This window comes from Hyperoodon ampullatus (assembly GCF_949752795.1).
Source record: "Hyperoodon ampullatus genome assembly, chromosome: 6".
NCBI lineage: Eukaryota > Metazoa > Chordata > Mammalia > Artiodactyla > Ziphiidae > Hyperoodon > Hyperoodon ampullatus.
In genome coordinates, this window is record NC_136919.1 from 82,134,462 (window position 1) to 82,153,531 (window position 19,070).

The 19,070-nt window shown below is 38.5% G+C and overlaps 1 protein-coding gene across 1 annotated transcript in view; it reads left to right on the forward strand.

The window, feature by feature from the left end:
• RORB (RAR related orphan receptor B) overlaps nt 1-19,070 on the forward strand; it is a gene marked incomplete at both ends in the record, with an annotated part of 63,097 nt that overhangs the window by 33,776 nt on the left and 10,251 nt on the right. The window contains 5 exons of the mRNA XM_079706113.1: nt 9,162-9,283; nt 10,668-10,800; nt 13,536-13,643; nt 15,157-15,267; nt 18,228-18,340. Coding sequence (XP_079562239.1) covers nt 9,162-9,283; nt 10,668-10,800; nt 13,536-13,643; nt 15,157-15,267; nt 18,228-18,340 — 587 coding nt within the window. The remainder of the gene's footprint in view (nt 1-9,161; nt 9,284-10,667; nt 10,801-13,535; nt 13,644-15,156; nt 15,268-18,227; nt 18,341-19,070) is intronic.

A 19,070-nucleotide genomic window follows, 5' to 3' on the forward strand; every position in this document is an offset into this window, starting at 1 on the left:
CTCACTCTTAGAAAGAGCTCTGAATCACTTTTCCCTTGCCTGGGATGAATAGGTACTGCTTTAGCCACATTTTCAAACACCTATTTTGGGAACAGCTGGTTGGGGTTAAAATGCCACATAGGCCATGGGACACAGAAATGTCAATTGATGGCCAGGTTGATGGAGCTTGATACACTTTGGTTTTCATTACCATGGTATACAACCAACTTAACAGGCTCTCTCTGCCAACCAGTACAGGATTTATTTCTGTGATATTTACAAATGTGGGGAAACCTGTTGGAAATGTTTCTAGCTGGAAAGACTTTTTGTTTATTTTATTTTAGGATGTAAGCTACAGATAAGGATATATGACGATATACCCTTACTACTGAGAAGAAATTTATTATTTAAATCTGAGCCCTATTTATGCAGACTATTGTGGAACTGCTATTTGGTTTTCAGACAGGTTTGCTCCAGGAACATTTGGTGCTAGACTATTTAGAAAACACTTATTTTAAAGCATTAGTCAATTAAATGTATTATTTCAGCAATCATTACTTTTAAAAATTTAGATTAAATGTTTGAAAATGTAAAAATTGCCTCCAAAGATTTCTCCTGAATTAGTTCTTCCTAAAGGTCAGAATTATATTGGCTACATTTCCAAAGGGGGGTAAGGTTGGGGAGGGATTGCTTCTGTTTAAATTAACGGTCAATCCATATGTCAACAAAATCCAAATAGTAAAGGTCAATCCTAATGATGGCCGTGAGCAATTTCTGTAATTAGGTTTTCATCATCTGTGACCCGCTAAGTGTCCTTTGGGTAATGTGTGGAGGTGTACTTTTTATTTTTTATTTTTTTATTTTTTTGCGGTACACGGGCCTCTCACTGTTGTGGCCTCTCCCGTTGCGGAGCACAGGCTCCGGACACGCAGGCTCAGCGGCCATGGCTCACGGGCCTAGCCGCTCCACGGCATGTGGGATCTTCCCGGACCAGGGCACGAACCCGTGTCCCCTGCATCGGCAGGTGGACTCTCAACCACTGCGCCACCAGGGAAGCCCAAAGGGGTGTACTTTTTAAAAGAGAGTAGGGAAATATTTTCGTGGGCTCTAGATTATCTTGTTTTTGTTTGTTCTAAGACACTTCAAGTACTTTTAAGACTGTGAGCTGTACTCCCACCTTCTGTAATTTGAAAGACTCTCCCTTGTGAGTCAAAAGAAAGAGACATTCCTATTTAGCCCCTTAGACTCAAGTTGCCGTGCTTTTACACAGCCCTTAGAAAGTATCACTGCTGCCAAATCTTTCTATGGATAGAAAATCAAACCCAAAGAAACTAAGACTTTAAAATGTTAAGTGACTTCCCAAAGGGCGTGAAGTAAAAGGCTCAATGGGTTCATATTGGCTTCCTCCATCCTACAAGCTGCTTTCCTTAAAACTCACCAATTCTAGGGCGTTGAAGTACGTTGATCTTTTCTGATTGTTCTGTGAGGGAGGTCTTTTACTATGAAAGTTAGCTTCAAAAGGTAATGTTTTTATACTATATTCTTAATTTCCTTAGCTAGTTTGAAGAAAGGGAACTGTAATTTCCCCAAAACTAGACATGCACTATTGCAATGAAACAAAACACTTGTGATCCAAGACAGCTTTCCATTATTAAATTATTAAGAAGGCACCCTCGTAGATAATTTGTTTTGCTGTGTATGATGTTTTTTCCTTTGGATATACTCTGCTTAAATACAAATGCCCTATGGATTCTTTCAGTTTTTTTCTTTCTGCTTTAGTTTCAGTTTTCTTACTTCCTATTAAAATGCTCTCACCTGAACTTCCTGAAATTTGATAAAATTTTAACCATTTTATTTATTAATCTGTTCATTCAGTCCTTTCCCAGATATTATTACTTGTAGTATTAATCTGATTTTTTTCACTGTTTTTCTCTGTTCATATTTTACTGAGTTGTGTTTTATCACATTTTCATCATTTTTATAGTTAGTAACAATCTTATATTTTGTTAATATATTTTTCTGAAGCACTTTTTTTTTTTTTTTTTTTTTTTTTTTTTTTTTTTTTTTTTTTTTTTTTTTTGCGGTACGCGGGCCTTTCACTGTTGTGGCCTCTCCCGTTGCGGAGCACAGGCTCCAGACGCGCAGGCTCAGCGGCCATGGCTCATGGGCCCAGCCGCTCCGCAGCATGTGGGATCTTCCCAGACCGGGGCACGAACCCATGTCCCCTGCATCGGTAGGCGGACTCTCAACCACTGCGCCACCAGGGAAGCCCCTGAAGCACTTTAAGAACATTTTGGTTCACATCTACATGAAGTAAAAATCAGCTATGCCATTCTCTGATGTAATAATTGGGAATAGAATTTGTTTGAAAATTTGAAGCTTTCCTAATTCACTGGTAAAAGAGCAATGAGTGGTTGGACATTGAAACGGAGCCAACAAATAAGTTATGGGTTATTTATGCCCCTAAATTCTTCTTTAAAAGATTTGAAGAACTTAAACGCTGAAAATATTACCTCCCTATTGAGGCTATGGATCACTAATAGATGGCTGTTTTAAGCTTAAATATTGATGTTTTTATGCTGGTAGCACAATTCTATTTATGCCCCCAAAATAATCGTCTCTAAATAGAGATTAGAAAAATCAGAAAGGTCTCGAAAGTAACATTGTCCTCTCTGACACTCATCTATTACACACTAACCAGCAGACTTGTTCTATTTAATGACCAAAAACTTATAAAACTGGTAGTCTGTTGTCAAAAAGACAAAATGCACACTTGGTTAAATGTTTCACCTTTAAACCAGTTGTTCTAATATATTAGAGTTACTGCCTCAGAGTGTGGATTCTGAGGAATCTTGATATTCTGAAAACCTAATGCAGGCACTTAAAACTTGCCTTGAGCAAGTCCATAGAGATATCCTGCCATTAATTCAAAGCAAATCCCCTAAGAATTCCCCTTTCACACTAGTAGTATAAACTAAACAGAGAATTGAGCAGTTCTCTAGATCCTTAAGGCAAGTGATAAATTAAAAATTCATTAATCATTTTGATTGAGGCTGAGATATAGTATTATAAGAAGAATACTTCCAAGTTTAAAAAAAAATCCCTTATGGAGGAAAATGAATAGGGGGTATAGTTCACCAAGAAGAAACCGTCCTTTCTCATGAAGAAAAAAAAAAAAAGGAGGGGGAGGAGAAAGAATTAGGGACTTCAGATGCAGCCCCCTCTAGTGCTATATATAGCTTTGAGTCTCAGCTTTCTCGCCTTGATACAGTTGGGCCACGGGTGCTCTTGGTAATAACACTGAAAGCAGCAGTTTTTAAAGATACACTCAACTTTCCCCGCTCCCAGGATGTGGGATTCTAATGAAACCACCCGTGCAATCCATGTCTGAGACACTGTAGCCTTTGGAGAGCGCCATTTGCTGAAATGTCTAGTGAGAGCTAAAATAAGCCCCTTTGGTGGAAAAAACCCGCTGAGTGGTTGAAATCAGAGCTGCAGAAGGTCACTTGCTATTTTAGTAGCTGCAAGCTGGTCCACATTTTATAACATTACAGTTATAAACAAGAAATTGTCACCTTACTTGTCAGTTTACTTACTTTTCACCAAAATAAGCAGATGTAACCTTTTGTCTACATAGTACTAGGCAATTTAGATGACTTCTTTCCAGACTTTGCTTTTCTATATGAATTAAGACTTAACAAAATTTATTTTTCATATATTTCTTTAATATTACTTCAAAATATTATTTTTACACAATTAATTTACACAAAATATTATTAACATTTACACATATCATGCACATCTCAACCACCTGTAAATACCTTAAGGAGGGATTTCCTTCCTACTTCTTTGATTTATTCCACAGATCACAGTGATGATTGATGAGGATCACAGTGCGGGGGAGGGAGCCAAAGTTGCAGAGAGAGACAGGAGACCCAACTAATTTCTGGAATTATTTAGATACAGTCCATTTGGAAATGAAGGAAGGAGGTTAGTTCCAGCCCCAGGGTTCTACAATTTTTGCACACACTATTGAGAATTACCATCAATTTTATTCTAGTTTTCCCTTCAAAAATTTAATTTCTCTCTTCTTATTGCCTGTCATAAGTGGATTTAAGATTACCCCTAAAGCTTCTAGGGAAGTCTAACAATTTTAACAATATTTTTCAATATTTTTCATCAAAAATGATAAAGTATATTTGCCTATATCAATTATTTTTTAAACCTCTTTATTGAGATATAATCCACATACAAAAATCTGTCTGTATTTAATGTCTACAACTTAATGAGTTTGGAGATAAGTATACACTCATGAAACCATCACCACAACCTATGCCAAAAACATATCTCTATATCAATTATTTTAAAGATTTCTAGGATTATTCTTTCATTTGAATCACATGTTGTCATTTCTATCTCATAAAGTTACTTAATACCTGAAGTTACAAATTCTATTAATTAGTTATAAGTCTTGGGTTCCAATAAGCCTTCCTTCAAGAATAGTATAAGGGTCAAAGTCTAAAAATAAAACAGCAATTTTATGGGGAAAAAAAGAGATGCAAGAGAAAGTGAGAGCAGGATATTTTTCATGAAATTAACAAATAGAAAATAAGGATCATGGACTTACTATTAACCTATAATTACACACCCAGTTTTCCCTTGCCAGCATCAGTGTTTACATTTCCCCTCATCATGACTGAAAAGGAATGACTGGACTGAGCATATACAATTGTTTTTCTCATTCCTTGTTGTTGTTTTATTAACTATCAAACAGCCCACATACTCTTAGTGAAATGGACAAAGCTCTGTCTCACTGATACATACAGAATCTTAACTACTGAGAAGATACAGCTGCATTTTCAGGTCCACTTAAGAAATCTCTAGCCTCATCCCTGGTCTCAGAAAAAGGAGAGTGTAGAGTCCATGGGCGTCACCTCTGAAGGTGGTTGAATTTCCCATTATTCAGTCATTATTCAGTCATATTTCTGTTGCACCCATTATCCCAGCACAGTGCGTGCTGACTCCTTCTTCAACATGTGCTTTCTGCAGCCCAAGCTGGTTAAAGGATCTGAAACTGGGCTCTGAGAAGCAACAGCAATCCAAATCAGGGAAACGGATGAAGGGTGTGCAATTGCCCAGAAAGATTCCATATCCCCTGCTCTTTTACCTCAGTCTTTTTGTCTGGACTTTCTCATGTGGTTGGTCCCTAGAGATGACAGCGTTTACTATTACCTTTTCTATTTTTCCAGGCAAGGACTCTTGAAAGTTCCTTTGGCTCCCAGCAGGAACTCTGCATACTGTATTCATTGTCTCTCCCTTTTGTCCCTTCTTTTTAAATCCTTCTCCCCTTTTCACAACTGCAGACTCTCAGTCCAAGCAGACCATCTCCTCTGATGTTCATGCATCTTTCTAATCGACAGAATGAGCCTTCAGGCCTCGCTCCCGAGGGACCAAGTCTAGCTTTACTGTGTGGTTTATTGACCCCCCAGCCTGAGCCTTGAGAGGGTCAAGCCAGTTTTTGCACGTGGCTCACCTTTGCACTGCAGACCCATGAAAGGAAGTGGAGAAGGATCACTCCTGCTACTGCTGCTACTGTGCCTTAGCTTTCATTGATATATGTCTTATGTCAAAAAGAGATTTGCCTTTTACTTCTCCCCACAAGGGTATGGGAAATAATTGCCCATGTTTAATGTTAAAGCCATCATGAGTGCTTAGGCTTTAAGATCATCAAACAAAGGGTCAGTCTCAGCTTTCTAAAATCCTTTGTCAAAGCAGAAAACGAGGGGACGAATGGATGGATGGATATTTTCAACATTATCTTTACTAACTCAACATTGGCTGAGTACCTACTATATTTAATTCTCTCTCTCTCTCTCTCTCTCACACACACACACACACACACACACACACACACACACACACACACCCTGCTGGTCCTATGCATCCTCCTTCAGAATTCTCCTGAATCTAGCCCCTCCACTCTGTCTCTGTCATTCTCACCTGTTCTAGAAGCTCCTCATATCTTGTATTTTTCACAACAGCCTGATTAATCTCACTTACTCCTTAATGCCATCTCATCTTCTTTGCCATGGCCAGTATCACCCTTTTAAAACAAAAAACTGACCATGTCACTCTCCTGCTTCACAGCTTCCACCAGCTCTTAATCGCCTACAGGGTAAAATCCAAACTCCGTGGCCATGCTTACGCAGCTGTTCCATCTCCAGTCAGTGTCTGTCCGTAGTCTCTTTCTCCCCATCTCTTCAATGCACTCTGTATTGCAAACACTACAGACTTTCTGCTGGAAAAGACATAGCTGATTTCAACACCATTTGTTAGCTCTGTAAAAATGGGTCTAAAGTCACTCACTCTTTCTGAACCTCACTTTTTTCCTCAGTCAAAGGGAAATTGTTTGTAAAAAGTAAGGATTGTAAAGATGTAAAGTTTAATGTCAGCAGTTATCTAGCTCAGAGCTAGTTTTCTCTCTGTGCCTTTCCATCATCCCCTCTACCTGAGGTCCGTCTTTCTCTTCATGTGACAAATTCCTGCCCAGACCCAGGTCAACAGGCATCTTCTCTGTGGATATTTTTCTGCCTTCTTCAGACTGAGTTAGTTACTTTCTTCTTTGGGCTTCCACAATAACTCAGGGCATTTGTTACATCATGATATGACATGATATTATTATAAGATCCTTTTAAAAAAAGAAAATGTCTTTTTTTAAACTCTGTACCTTAACTTGGTATATAATAGCTTCTCAAAAAGTATTTGTGAACATGTGAATGAATATATGAAGGCACTGTGCTGGGTTCTGCAGTCCATCTCTTGAAGAACTCACAATCTTGAAGGGTGTAGAAACATCCATTCAAATAAGCACAGTGGGAGTCTGACTGGAATAAAGGTTCAGTTGGGGGGTGGAATTAAAGTGTAATGGCAGCTGGCCCTTCTACGTGAGGACACTGGGAAGCAGGGAAACCTTCTAGAGGAATGGCCATCTGAGCTGAGTCCTAAAGCATCCATGTGGATTTAACTTTCAATTTTGCTTAATCTGCCCACATGTTTATTATGCCCACTCCTCATACCCCATAGAACCCTAAACTTTGGTGGCAGAAGGCCAGGGAATTCTTAAACCTTGGCCAGCAATTCTCAGGAGATATTGTAAAGGAACAGATAAAAAGTTTTTCATAGTGCAATTTTGAGTGCAATTGTAATTTTGCTTATAAACCCTGAAGCCTGTAAATTACTGACAAATCGGTGTATCTTTGAAAATGAAAACAGACACCAAGAAGATAAAGGTTTGAAAACTATAGAGCCATAAAAATCTTATGTTTTCATTATATACCTACTGAGGAATAGATATGTTTTTTTAAGAGTCTAAGTAATTAGACTGCCCAAATGAAATTGAAAGATGATGAACCATGACATACCAATCTATTTTAATATGTATAGAATATTTCCTGCCCTTTTTTACAACATAGGAGGATGTTCAATAAATTTTTGAATATAGGATTTTTTTAAAGAAAGGAGTTTTATAGCATGATAAGCAATGAAAGTCTAGAAATGCTCAATGCTGAATCCAATAGAGCATAGACATAATCATAAGTTAGCATTTTGTAGCATCTTCTACATCCATCAGTTTATAGTTCTGATTGAACAACTTTAATAAATATCAAAATATCTTCCTTCAGTAGCACTGATTCCAAAATTAAATAGCTCTGTTTCATCTCCACTGGGTGGTCAGATTCCTTCTCTGATGAAAAACTATGTAGAATGTCCTAATAATGACAATCGTGGCTACCATTTGTTCAGTGTTTATAATGTGCCAGGCAATGGATATATGAGATTTTTTTATTTCAAAGGTTCATTAGAAGCTTAAGCTTACATTTTTTATTCTCTACATTACTAAAACTCAATTTATTTCACTCCATATATACCAGAAGCTTAGCAAGGTAAAAAAAGAAAATGGTACCTACGTACTGCTTTGAGAATTATCCTGGAGAAATGAAATATTGCTATTTAGAAAGAACAGAAATTGCATTTAAAATGGCACCACCTGAAACACAAGAAAAACTCCATTTCTGTATGAGCCAAGAACAGTTACCAGGCAGAAAATTTGGTCATCTTTATTCTACTCACATCCCACTTACAGAATTCCTAAGTGCAGAATTCCAAGATGTCACCTTCACATGTTCAAATAGCAGAGGGGGGATTATGAGGGGACCTTCTGCCAGCTCTATCCAACTTCGGGGGACTCACTGCCGGTTGTTAAGGAGAGTTCTTATGTCTGGTTCTATTACTCAACTTCCATACCTCAAAACCCAAAATAATCGATATTTAAGATATAATGCTAAATACAACCCATTTGGAATAAATGGCCCCCCAAAACTGATTGTGTTTATTTATACTTTTTTTATGAATAAAACCATTTCCTCTTTTTTAGCTTTTTCAGGGAAATATTTTATCTTATGAAAAATTTGAAAGAAGAATATAAGGGCCCTCATGACCCAGCTTCAAAATTATCACCTCATGAGTCCATATAATTTCATCTCCCTCTCACATTATTTATGGAAGATATCTACATGGTTCCAAAGTCAAATCTACAAAAATAATACCATCAGAGAAGTCTGGCTTCTATCCCTGTGCCCCCATTCTCTTCTCTTTCCTCTATAGAAAACTATTTTTTTAGATTATTGTTTAATCCTCCCTTTTTAAAATATAAGCAACACATTTATATTTCAATTCCTCCTTTCTGAGAAAAACACTGAGGATCTAGTGATTTTCCAAATATTTTAAAGTTTTTGGAGTTTACACTGACTGTTACAGTGTGACAGGTGTCACAAGACTGTGAGTGGACTTTCAGGCCAAATATCAAGAAACATGGTATATGGTAATTTGTATTTATTTTAAAAATAAATATCTATTTGAACACTTTACAACTTTAAGACCCCAGTTTTGTGACCAAAAAGAAGAGGAAAAGGCAGTTAATTTTGATTAAAAGGCTGAAAATTGAAAAAAAGCAATAAAGAGTTTGTCTGGAGATTTTTAAATAGATAGTAATGTTAAAGACATGCTCATACAATTGGAGTATCTCCAAAAGGCATTCCTACAGGAAACACATCAACATCAGGTTTCTTTCCGCAAAGTGGGATTTTATTCACAAACCCTCAAATTGATATTCTTTCTCATAGATCGAATTGCGCAGAACATCATTAAGTCCCATCTGGAGACATGTCAATACACCATGGAGGAGCTACACCAGCTGGCGTGGCAGATCCACACGTATGAAGAAATTAAAGCGTATCAAAGCAAGGTACTCTGGGAAACTACAGGAAGGTTTTTCTGTGATTTCTCTGTTTCTGGCTTTTCCAACCTCTGCCCTGTTGACATTTCAGACTGGACAATTCTTTGTTGTAAGGATTGTCCTGCACATTGTAGGATGTTTAGCATCATCCTTGGTCTCCACCCACGAGGTGCCAGTAGCATCCCCTCACCCATAGTTGTGACAACCCAGATGTCTCCAGATGTTGCCAAATGTTCCCTGGGGGGCAAAACGACCCCGATTGAAAATCACTGCCCTATTTGAGTGACGGGGGAGACTGTGCCCACATCAGGTGATTTTAGGACATCTCATAGTGGTTTCTTGCAGCCAGGCAAGGAATAGAAGCAATTGAAAAAGTCACAGCAGGAATAATAGCTGCAAACTTACACTACAAAGATATGCAACAAAGCATTCTGAATGTTTTTTCTTGCCCTACATGTTTAAAAAGGACCAAAGGAAAAAGGGACAACTCACCCTACATTTTTACTGTTATTATTTTGATTATTTTGTGTCCATTAGAGAAGGTTTTAAGAGAAGGAATTTGTTGCTGTTTTTGTTGTTGCTGTTTTGACTCACATTAATTTTCTACAGGATTGAGATCCATAATCACAAAACCTACCGGTAAATGAAATTTTAATAAAATATATAAATGTGTCTATATATAAATATATGACTACAACATACTGATTTTTCCTCCAGTGGAATAATTAAATCTTGCCACTTTTATATGAATAAGGAGACAAAAGCATAGGTATTGTTATGGTCAATAAGAAACAGAATTAACACATCACTTGGATTTATGTTTCCCATTCCAAAGAAAATAACCCAAGGATCAAAATACATTTCCGGGGTTCTATATTACTTAAGAGAGTGATCTGATTTGATGCCTTTTCCCTTGAAATTTTTTTTGTACCAAAAAGCAGTCTCCCTAAGTTCTGGGAAAAGAACACAACATAAAAATATTACAGATTTAGTGTCTGTCAGGTACACGTGGAAATAATTTTGTGGAAGCCTGTGAGTGAAATTGCTATTCCTCAGTGTAAGAGTTTGATTTTACAAAATAGACTAAGAGCTTGAGTTTGTTTAGGTGAGGAGAAGGAGGCAGAATAATCAAGAAACTATAAATGTCTATCTTTTTGTACTATTGCACCATTTCCATTATTGTAGCCTCATTACTTTGATAATTGTGGTGTATCAAGGTTCAAAGAGGTCAAAGCAGTATCTTAGACAATACTGCCTCTCCTCTAAAGGTGGGTGAATTCCTACCATGGACCCCAGGTGACAGGTAAGCGCCAGTTAGGGCGACCTTGAGTATTTCACCGAGTCTCCAAGTTGTTCTCTGCTCCATGTACATTCTGTGTTTTCTCTCTTGAAGTCCAGGGAAGCACTGTGGCAGCAATGTGCCATCCAGATCACTCACGCCATCCAATATGTGGTAGAGTTTGCAAAGCGAATAACAGGCTTCATGGAACTCTGTCAGAATGATCAAATCCTGCTTCTGAAGTCAGGTAAGCAAGAAAATTCATGGGGGGCCTATTTTAGACCAGGTTGTGGTTGACCCTTAGCCTGCTGTTAGTTCTAGAAAATCCTCCATCCAACATGTAGCTCATTTTTACCACCCACGCTGTCAGCCAACTCCCAAAGGAAACTCTCAATAATAAAAATGCCCTGATAGTCATTCAGTTCCCCTTTGAAGTCAAATACAATTTTGCTTATTGAAAGTGGAGCTATTAATTGTGGAGGTTGAGATACCCAGCTTGACAGGCAGTGCTAGTAATTAGCGTGTCAAGGTGGCCGAATTGCTGAGCTGGCTCTAAAATGTACTACTTGCCTTCTGTTGGGGGGAAAAAAATCCAGGCTAGCTGAGCTCTGCCTCTGTGGTCATTTCCAGTCATTTTAATGAGGATAGCCTGCAGCCAGAATACACCGGGAGAAACTCACTCTGCTCTAATCCTTCCCCCCACTTCTCCCTCACACTCTGACACACACACACTGTCACTTACGAAGCAACTCAGGAAACTTTGCACATGATTGACTTTGCAGCTGCCATTATCCAAACAGGAAAAAAATAATGTATTTGTCTTTTTTGGCCCCCTTTGAAAATAGAAAATAAGAACCACTATGGTGTTCATGTGAACCTTCATGGTCCTGGGCTATAGCAAATAATAATAACATAATTTATATATATGCAATAATATATATATATATGTTTATGTTTACCTGTGACATCTCTTTTAATCTTGTGTGCTCAGTAATTATTTCCATTGTATAGAAGAGGAAGTAAAGATTCAGAGAAGTGAAGGGCTGTGTTCAATACCACATAGCCAGTATCTGGCAAAGCTGGCTTATTTTTTTAAATTAATTTTTATTGGAGTATAGTTGCTTTACAATGTTGTGTTAGTTTCTACTGTACAAAAAGAGGTGTGGAGAAAAGCTGCCTTTTGAACTTGAGCCAAATAATTATTCTAAGTTGCTGCTGCTTCTTTACCAGATGATTAAAGTTGGTGCAAATCTTGACTCAAACATTAACTTGATGTATTAGTTGCTGGATAAAAACAATCCCAAAACTTAGTTCAAACAACGATAATCATTTATTTTGCTTCCAAAGCTACAGTTTGAGCAGGGCTTAGCAAGGGACGGCTTGTGGTGTTCACTGAGGCAACTTGACTGAGGGCAGGAGGACCCACTTGCATACTGGCTCATGTACATGGCTGGCAGTTTGTGCTGGTTGACAGCCCAGAGTTCAGTCAAGGCTTTGGGCTCAGGGGGGCCTCAGTTCCTATCCTCCACAGACTGCTTGGACTTTCTCACAGCATGGTTGCTAGGTTTCAAAAGTTAGCATTTCAAGAGAGCCAGGCAGAAGTGTGTAGCATTTTTCTGGACTTAGCTTCAGAAGTCCCATAGGGTTACTTCCACTGCACCTGTTAGTCAAGGCAGTCATGTAGGCCCACCTGGGTTTAAGGGTAGGAGATATGGAATGCAGAAGAATGTAAGGGGTCAAGGGAAGTGCCTTCCATATTGTAGATAGTGAATAAATGGTACCTATTATTGTTTTTCTCAGAAAAGCATTATTTCAATTAATATTTGCAGATTCCTTCTTATGCGTAAGCCCCTATGCTAAGGTGACATATGAGGGAAAGCAGATACATCAGCAAAACAAAGAAGTAAAACACAGATATAAATATACATGGAGGCATTAAGAAAGGCACCAGGGGTACAGTTGGGTACAACATGGGTGTAGCCAAATCATCTATACGATGTTCTCATGCAAATTTCTGACTTCTGAGCCTGGGTGTCACCTTCCAACACACTGTGGGGCAAAAGCCCATTTCTCCAAAATGTGGAGAAACTTTGCAGTACTTGCTCAGGATGTCAGTAAATGTTCAGAAGGAAAAACAAAGGTAGTGAACTAATTCATTTAATAAATATTTATTAAGCACCTACTCTGTGCCAGAGACTTTTCTAGGTGATGGAGATATAACAGTGAATACAATAACCACAATTGCCTATGGCTGCAGATGAAGGTCCTGCCACCATTGGGCTAACAGAGAACTCAGAAATGTTAGGTCCATCAGGGTTGAACAAACTCCTTCATGTTGGGACTTCAACAGCCTTTGACCTGTGATTGTTGATTATAACTCCCTGGAGTGGATAATGTTCAGCCTTTTGCCAAAACTTATTTGACCAAGAAACCCTCATTTCAAAGATACCAGGACATAAATGGTACCCTCAAGAAACATCCTGAAGGTGTCCGTATTGAAGTCATTGTATGCAGAAATATATATGGAGTGTGTTAAAAACTGAAGGAGAGAACAGGTTACCCCAACAGCAAAACTTCTACAGAAGTTAACAGACTGAACTTACCTGCTGCAAATCTCCTTTCTGGGCCACTTACGATCACCAGTGAATTCAAGAGTTGCAACTAACCATTATCAGTCAAAAATTGGGGGGGGGGGGATGTATGCTTCTGAAGAAAATGTTTTTGCCCTTCATTTTAGTCACCTTTAAAGTATATTTTATCTTTAATTCTTCACGTAGACTGCAAGAGAGCTTTATATCTAACATAATTCTTTTTTACTTGGGAAGGAATCTTGAGGTGTTTCTGAATGTGTGTGTTTATGTGTCTATGTGTGTGTTTTAAAGTTTTTTAAAGTCTCTTGACCTATATGCAGTAGTAACCTCTCTCTCTCTCTCTCTCTATATATATATATATATATACACATTTGAAATTTTTTTCTCATAGGTTGCTTGGAAGTGGTTTTAGTGAGAATGTGCCGTGCCTTCAACCCATTAAACAACACTGTTCTGTTTGAAGGAAAATATGGAGGAATGCAAATGTTCAAGGCCTTAGGTGAGTTCACCTTTGATGATGACACAATTTTATTAACTACCATCAGTTTCTCCACTATAAGAAATGCCTTGATTCTCTAACATGACATAGTATCTCATTATTCAATAAGGGTTGGACTAGGGGAGCCTCCAGTGTTTCATCTAACTCCTCTGATTTTATAGTTGTGCCTCCAAATATAAAAGGAAGGAAAGAAACGTGGACCCTGTTGACACCAACATGCTTTATTCAGAAATCAACAAAAACTGATTCTAAAGAACTGGGATGCATTCTAGGCATTCTTTGTAGGATCAGCTTTTCTTTTACCTTCTAGCTTACTGCTTCACAAAGTATATTATGTAGACCACTGGTGGTCCATGGGTGACCTCTTAAGTTTCTTATGCAAACTTATAATCATTAGTTAAGATGCTTAAAAGAGGGGCTCTTTCATTTGTTTCGCACCCAGGGTAGTGACTTTCTCCCTGTTAATTCATGAAGTTCTGGGAGCCCAGATAGCGTGGCTGCCAACCAGCCCAAAATGATCCCCAGACCATTCTTGTGGGAGGGCAGGACAGAGTCAGTCTCTGGAAGTGTGTCATTCACATCCAGTCGTCAGTGCACGGCATGGAAGAACGTTAGCAAAGATGGGCTGGTGCCAGGAAAGGTTTTAACAATTGACAGTGCCATTTGTTCCATATCCTGCCCACGGACATCAAAGAAGGCCACTGTCCTTTCACCTTTTGTGCTGTCAGTTGATATGGTAGCCAATGGCAAATCCATCGGGGCTGGCAGTGTTTCCCTCCTGCAGCTGATATACCTCCATGTCATCTCCAAGGCTAGATTTTCAAGAAAGGAGGGAAAACCTTGGCAAGCAACTTGGGTATATTTCCAGCTTCATAAAATAAACATTTACCAAGGATCCGTGTAGGGATGAAGCATTATTTTGCCAGAATTCACAATGGCTAAGCAACTGACCTGCGAGTCATTCATTAGAAGGTAAACATAAATGAATGTTTGCTTCTCAATCGAATTTCCAGGAAATTACCAAATTGAAAGTCACCTCATCTCCATTCGCTTAGCTTGAGGCCCCTGGACATCCTACATTGCCAGTGACATCCTATAAGTGCCACTAAGACTGACAGCCCATGGCCCATTATACATGTTTAGGTTTTCTATGAATGCTATGTCTGTGCTAAAGGATCCCCAAATCACTAATATAAAATTTTTTAGTCGAAGCGTATTTCAAATTTACAAGATTAGATTGGGGTTATATATTCCCAGTTGGATATTACAATGGGTGCAAACCATTTCTATCTGCCTCTCATTGGTGATGTTGACTTTCATTACCTGGTCAAGATGTTGCCCAATTTTCTCATTCTATAATTACCACTAAATCATTTGTTATGGTCAGGAACTTAGAAATATTTTTTCTGTGTGCCTAATATGCAAATCCTTGAATAACTTCTTGATTATGGACTTTTCTTACTATTGTCCCATTCTGTTCAAGTATTTTCATTTAATTTGCCTTCTTTTATAGGTTCTGATGACCTAGTGAATGAAGCATTTGACTTTGCAAAGAATTTGTGTTCCTTGCAGCTGACTGAAGAAGAGATTGCTTTGTTCTCATCTGCTGTTCTGATATCTCCAGGTAGGGAGGTCTGAGGTCCTTACCTTTTTTTAAAAAAAAAAACTGTTTGTTTTGCTGTCTTTAACATGAATTGCATCTACCTAAGCCAAGGTGCTCTGAAGAAACTTTAAAGAACTATATTTTCTTTAGCAAGCTTGTGATATTTTTGGACAAGTCAAAGAAAAGTATCCTCAGGTTAATTTAAATATCAGTTTTGTCCCAAATGCAAGAGTAGGATGTGTGGTAAGGGTGACTCCAGATTCAGAAAAGCATAATCATTTCTTAACAGATAAATGAAGACAAATAGTGGCCTGAGCTATAACTAAGTTCTATTTTGATTTTAAGAATAAAGGACATAGACAAAAATGTCCAGTTAGGTGAGACTTAGTAGAAGTATACCTGAGTGTACAAGCCAGCATAGAGACTAAAAAAAGTAAAACATGTATTTTCTCCTCTTTAAATATCTCTGTCATCGGTTTTTCTATCCATATTAATGTTGGCGTTCTCACTTCAGGCAAATGCCTCTTTTTTTTAATGCAATATTAGAAGCTTTAAAAGGAGGTAAGGACAGCAGAGGAAAAAAATGGCTCTTACTAAAGACTGGTAAAGGAAGAATCTCCGATGTGGTGGTAGACGTTCTAGGACAGGCTCTGTCACCAGGTATCTGTGTGACCTTAAACACTTGACCCCTCAGAGCCTCAGTTTCCTCACCTGTAAAGTAAGAGGGTTGAGCTTCATAATAATAAACACCTCGTCTAGCTCTGAAATGCAGTAAACAGCAAAAAGTTTTCAAAGAAGGTATGGTATGACATTTATAGATCAAATAGCACTATAGCCATTGAAATTCTTTTTAAAAGTATATGCTGGCTTGAAACTGTATGGAATCCTAATAAATGCATGGTTCAACCAGAATGAAAAGTCAGAGTTGTTCATTCAGTCATCTGTTCAGTTAGATTTGGGGTCAGGGAATAGCGGTTTTATTGACAGTTCTCTATGAAAAGAAAGACACATTCCTGGTCATTTTTATGGTCAAGAGACTCATTCCTTCTATAGCCCGTTTATCTCTAGAGACTTGATCTTTTCTTATACCTAACATATTTTTCAGTGAGGCTGGAAGAAATTAATCTTCCCTGTGATGGGCCCTGTTGACATGTCTAGCTATGTCTACCCATAATACGGCCTTTACACTTTGTATCTGTTAGGCTTTATTTACTTATTTTATGAGGATTTTTATGAGGATAAATCTTATGAGGATTTTTTTAATCTGCTTCTGTTTTTTATTTAACTATTTTATCAAAAATAGAAATTAGTTATCAATTGGCATATCATTACTAACAGTTTCTTTTGTGGCTCTGTCTAAAATCAAGCTGTTCCTCCAGGCTTTTTCCTTTTTTTTTTTTTTTAAACCCTAGAAAGTTTCCCAGACTTGGCAGCACAAAGATAAATGGAAGAAGTGACAAGCAATATTTATTTCTGGTAGCAACCACCTGCCAAATAATTTTCCTCCTACCGTTTTCTCATTGCATTTGATTGCTCCCATTGATTATAGTTCAGGTGAAGATTAGTTCTAAACCTTTGAGTCCATGATGAGGGAGCTGGTTTCAGTCTGGTTCCTGCTTAATCAAAGGAAGCATTACAAAAGTCACTGTCCTCGTAGGTATGCGTGTGACAAGTCAGTAAATTCCCAGCAGCAAATATTTAAGACATGGTATATCAAATCTAAACAATCCATGAAGATATGCCCCAGTTGGACAGCAAGCCTGCTTCTTATGAGTTAGAAATCAGCTGAACTATGAGCCTTTTTCTAGGAAGAAATGCTAAAGCCATCAAACTCCACGGAGTTTGGAAGCATGATATTTAGCTTATTCTACCCAGTGGGGAACAGACCCACACTCAGAGGCTTCTGCAACTCCAAGATACCTTGTTTGCCACCCTGGCCTAGTGCCATATTCAAAAAGAGAGGAAAGACAGTATTCCAGCCTGTGTAGGCTCCATCGCATGCCAGACCCCACCCTTCCGCCCAAGTTCTTGCCATAATAGTTACTGTCTGTTCAGCTCCAGATAGTTTAGGGAAGGGAGAGGCAGGGGAACTTAATGTATTCTGATTGACAATTGTCACTGAAGGCTTTTGTGCTCACTTACGTAAGGGTTTGCTTAACTGTTGGCTAGACTTGTCCTGGCCCTGTCTAGGATTACAGAATCGAGTTTCTCAACTGACCTGAACTGTGTTCAGAAGGATCATGTCCAAGTTCTTTTCCATGAGTATTTGTTCAGCATTTGGAGACTCTAGGTGTCTCTTCATTGAAGTTTCAACCTTAGGCGTTGACACCGGGCTGAATTTTGTCACCATGGTATAAAGCGTCTAGGAAGAAAGGAAGGACGGAAGCAGGGAACAAAGAGAGGGAGGGAGGGAGGAAAGAAAAAAGAAAGGAAAGTGGGAAAGGCTAAAGGGAAGGAGGGATTATCCTATCTATTATTTAAACATTCAATATAGAAAAAGAGGACTCAGGATTAAATTTTTTAACTGATTCATGTTGATGCTATATAAATTATAACTTAGCTTATAAAAGGGAAGGGAGATTCTGAATTCCAAAAACACTCCTTTACAATAGGTTTTCTTCACTTCTGTAATTAATTCATTTCTTCACAAATCATTAACGTAAACTTTGAAAGAAAATTTAAGCATATGTCCAGAGAAAGAGTAAGAGATGTAAATTGTCACAGACAGTAAGACACATGGAGTTTCTTTGAACCATTGTGTCTTTACCTCCACCCTGATTCTGTATGTCAATGTATTATACATTACTGTCATCATAGAATTGCTTATAAAATATTTGTTTTAGAAGAATAATTACATGTCTTCAGAAGCAATTTGGAACTAATTTGAAATGGGCCTGGTACTCAGCACTTATATACATGTAGGTGAAATACAGCGAAGCTTACATTCTATCCCCTCCTTACCCATTCTTTCCCTTTGTCAGACCGAGCCTGGCTGATAGAACCAAGGAAGGTCCAGAAGCTTCAGGAAAAAATTTATTTTGCACTTCAACATGTGATTCAGAAGAATCACCTGGATGATGAGACCTTGGCAAAGGTAGGTCCTCAGGCCCAATGTCACTGAAAGAGCCCAGTGAGCTGAAGAGGGCTAGTCACATAAAGCAAGGGACATTTCTCAGCAGCAACAATTTCTGAAGATTACCAAAGGCTGCATAAATTTTGAGGTACACATTTTAAAAGGGAGACTAGGAAATTATAACAGATTGAGAGGACAATGACTTTCGTAGGGAAGGATGATACTGATGGCTCCGAACCACAGGTAGAGGAGGACAAATCAAAGACAAATCTTTTGTTTTGAAGAACAAAACCTTGAAGCAAGGAAACAAGTCTTCAAAAATCATATGTGGGGGCTTCCCTGGTGGCGCAGTGGTTGAGAGTCCGCCTGCCGATGCAGGGGACGTGGGTTCGTGCCCTGGTCTGGGAAGATCCCATATGCTGCGGAGCGGCTGGGCCCGTGAGCCATGGCTGCTCACAAAAAAAAAAAAAAAAACGTGAAGAAAGAGGAGACTTTGTGTCACTTGGGAGTCAGGTCCAGGCAAAAGAATGGGTAGATTTTTATTCAAAATGAGGAAGAACTATAAAATGACGAGAATTGGAGAACAGAGGGTAGACCACTGTGTGAAGAAGTGAGGTCCCTGTCATTGGTCGTATTCTTATAGATACTGCCTGGTTTCCTTTCAGGTATGTTGTAAATGACAGTCCTACCCAGAATCAAAGATTAGACTGATGTCTTGTAAATTTCCCTTCAACTCTAATCTCTTCAACTC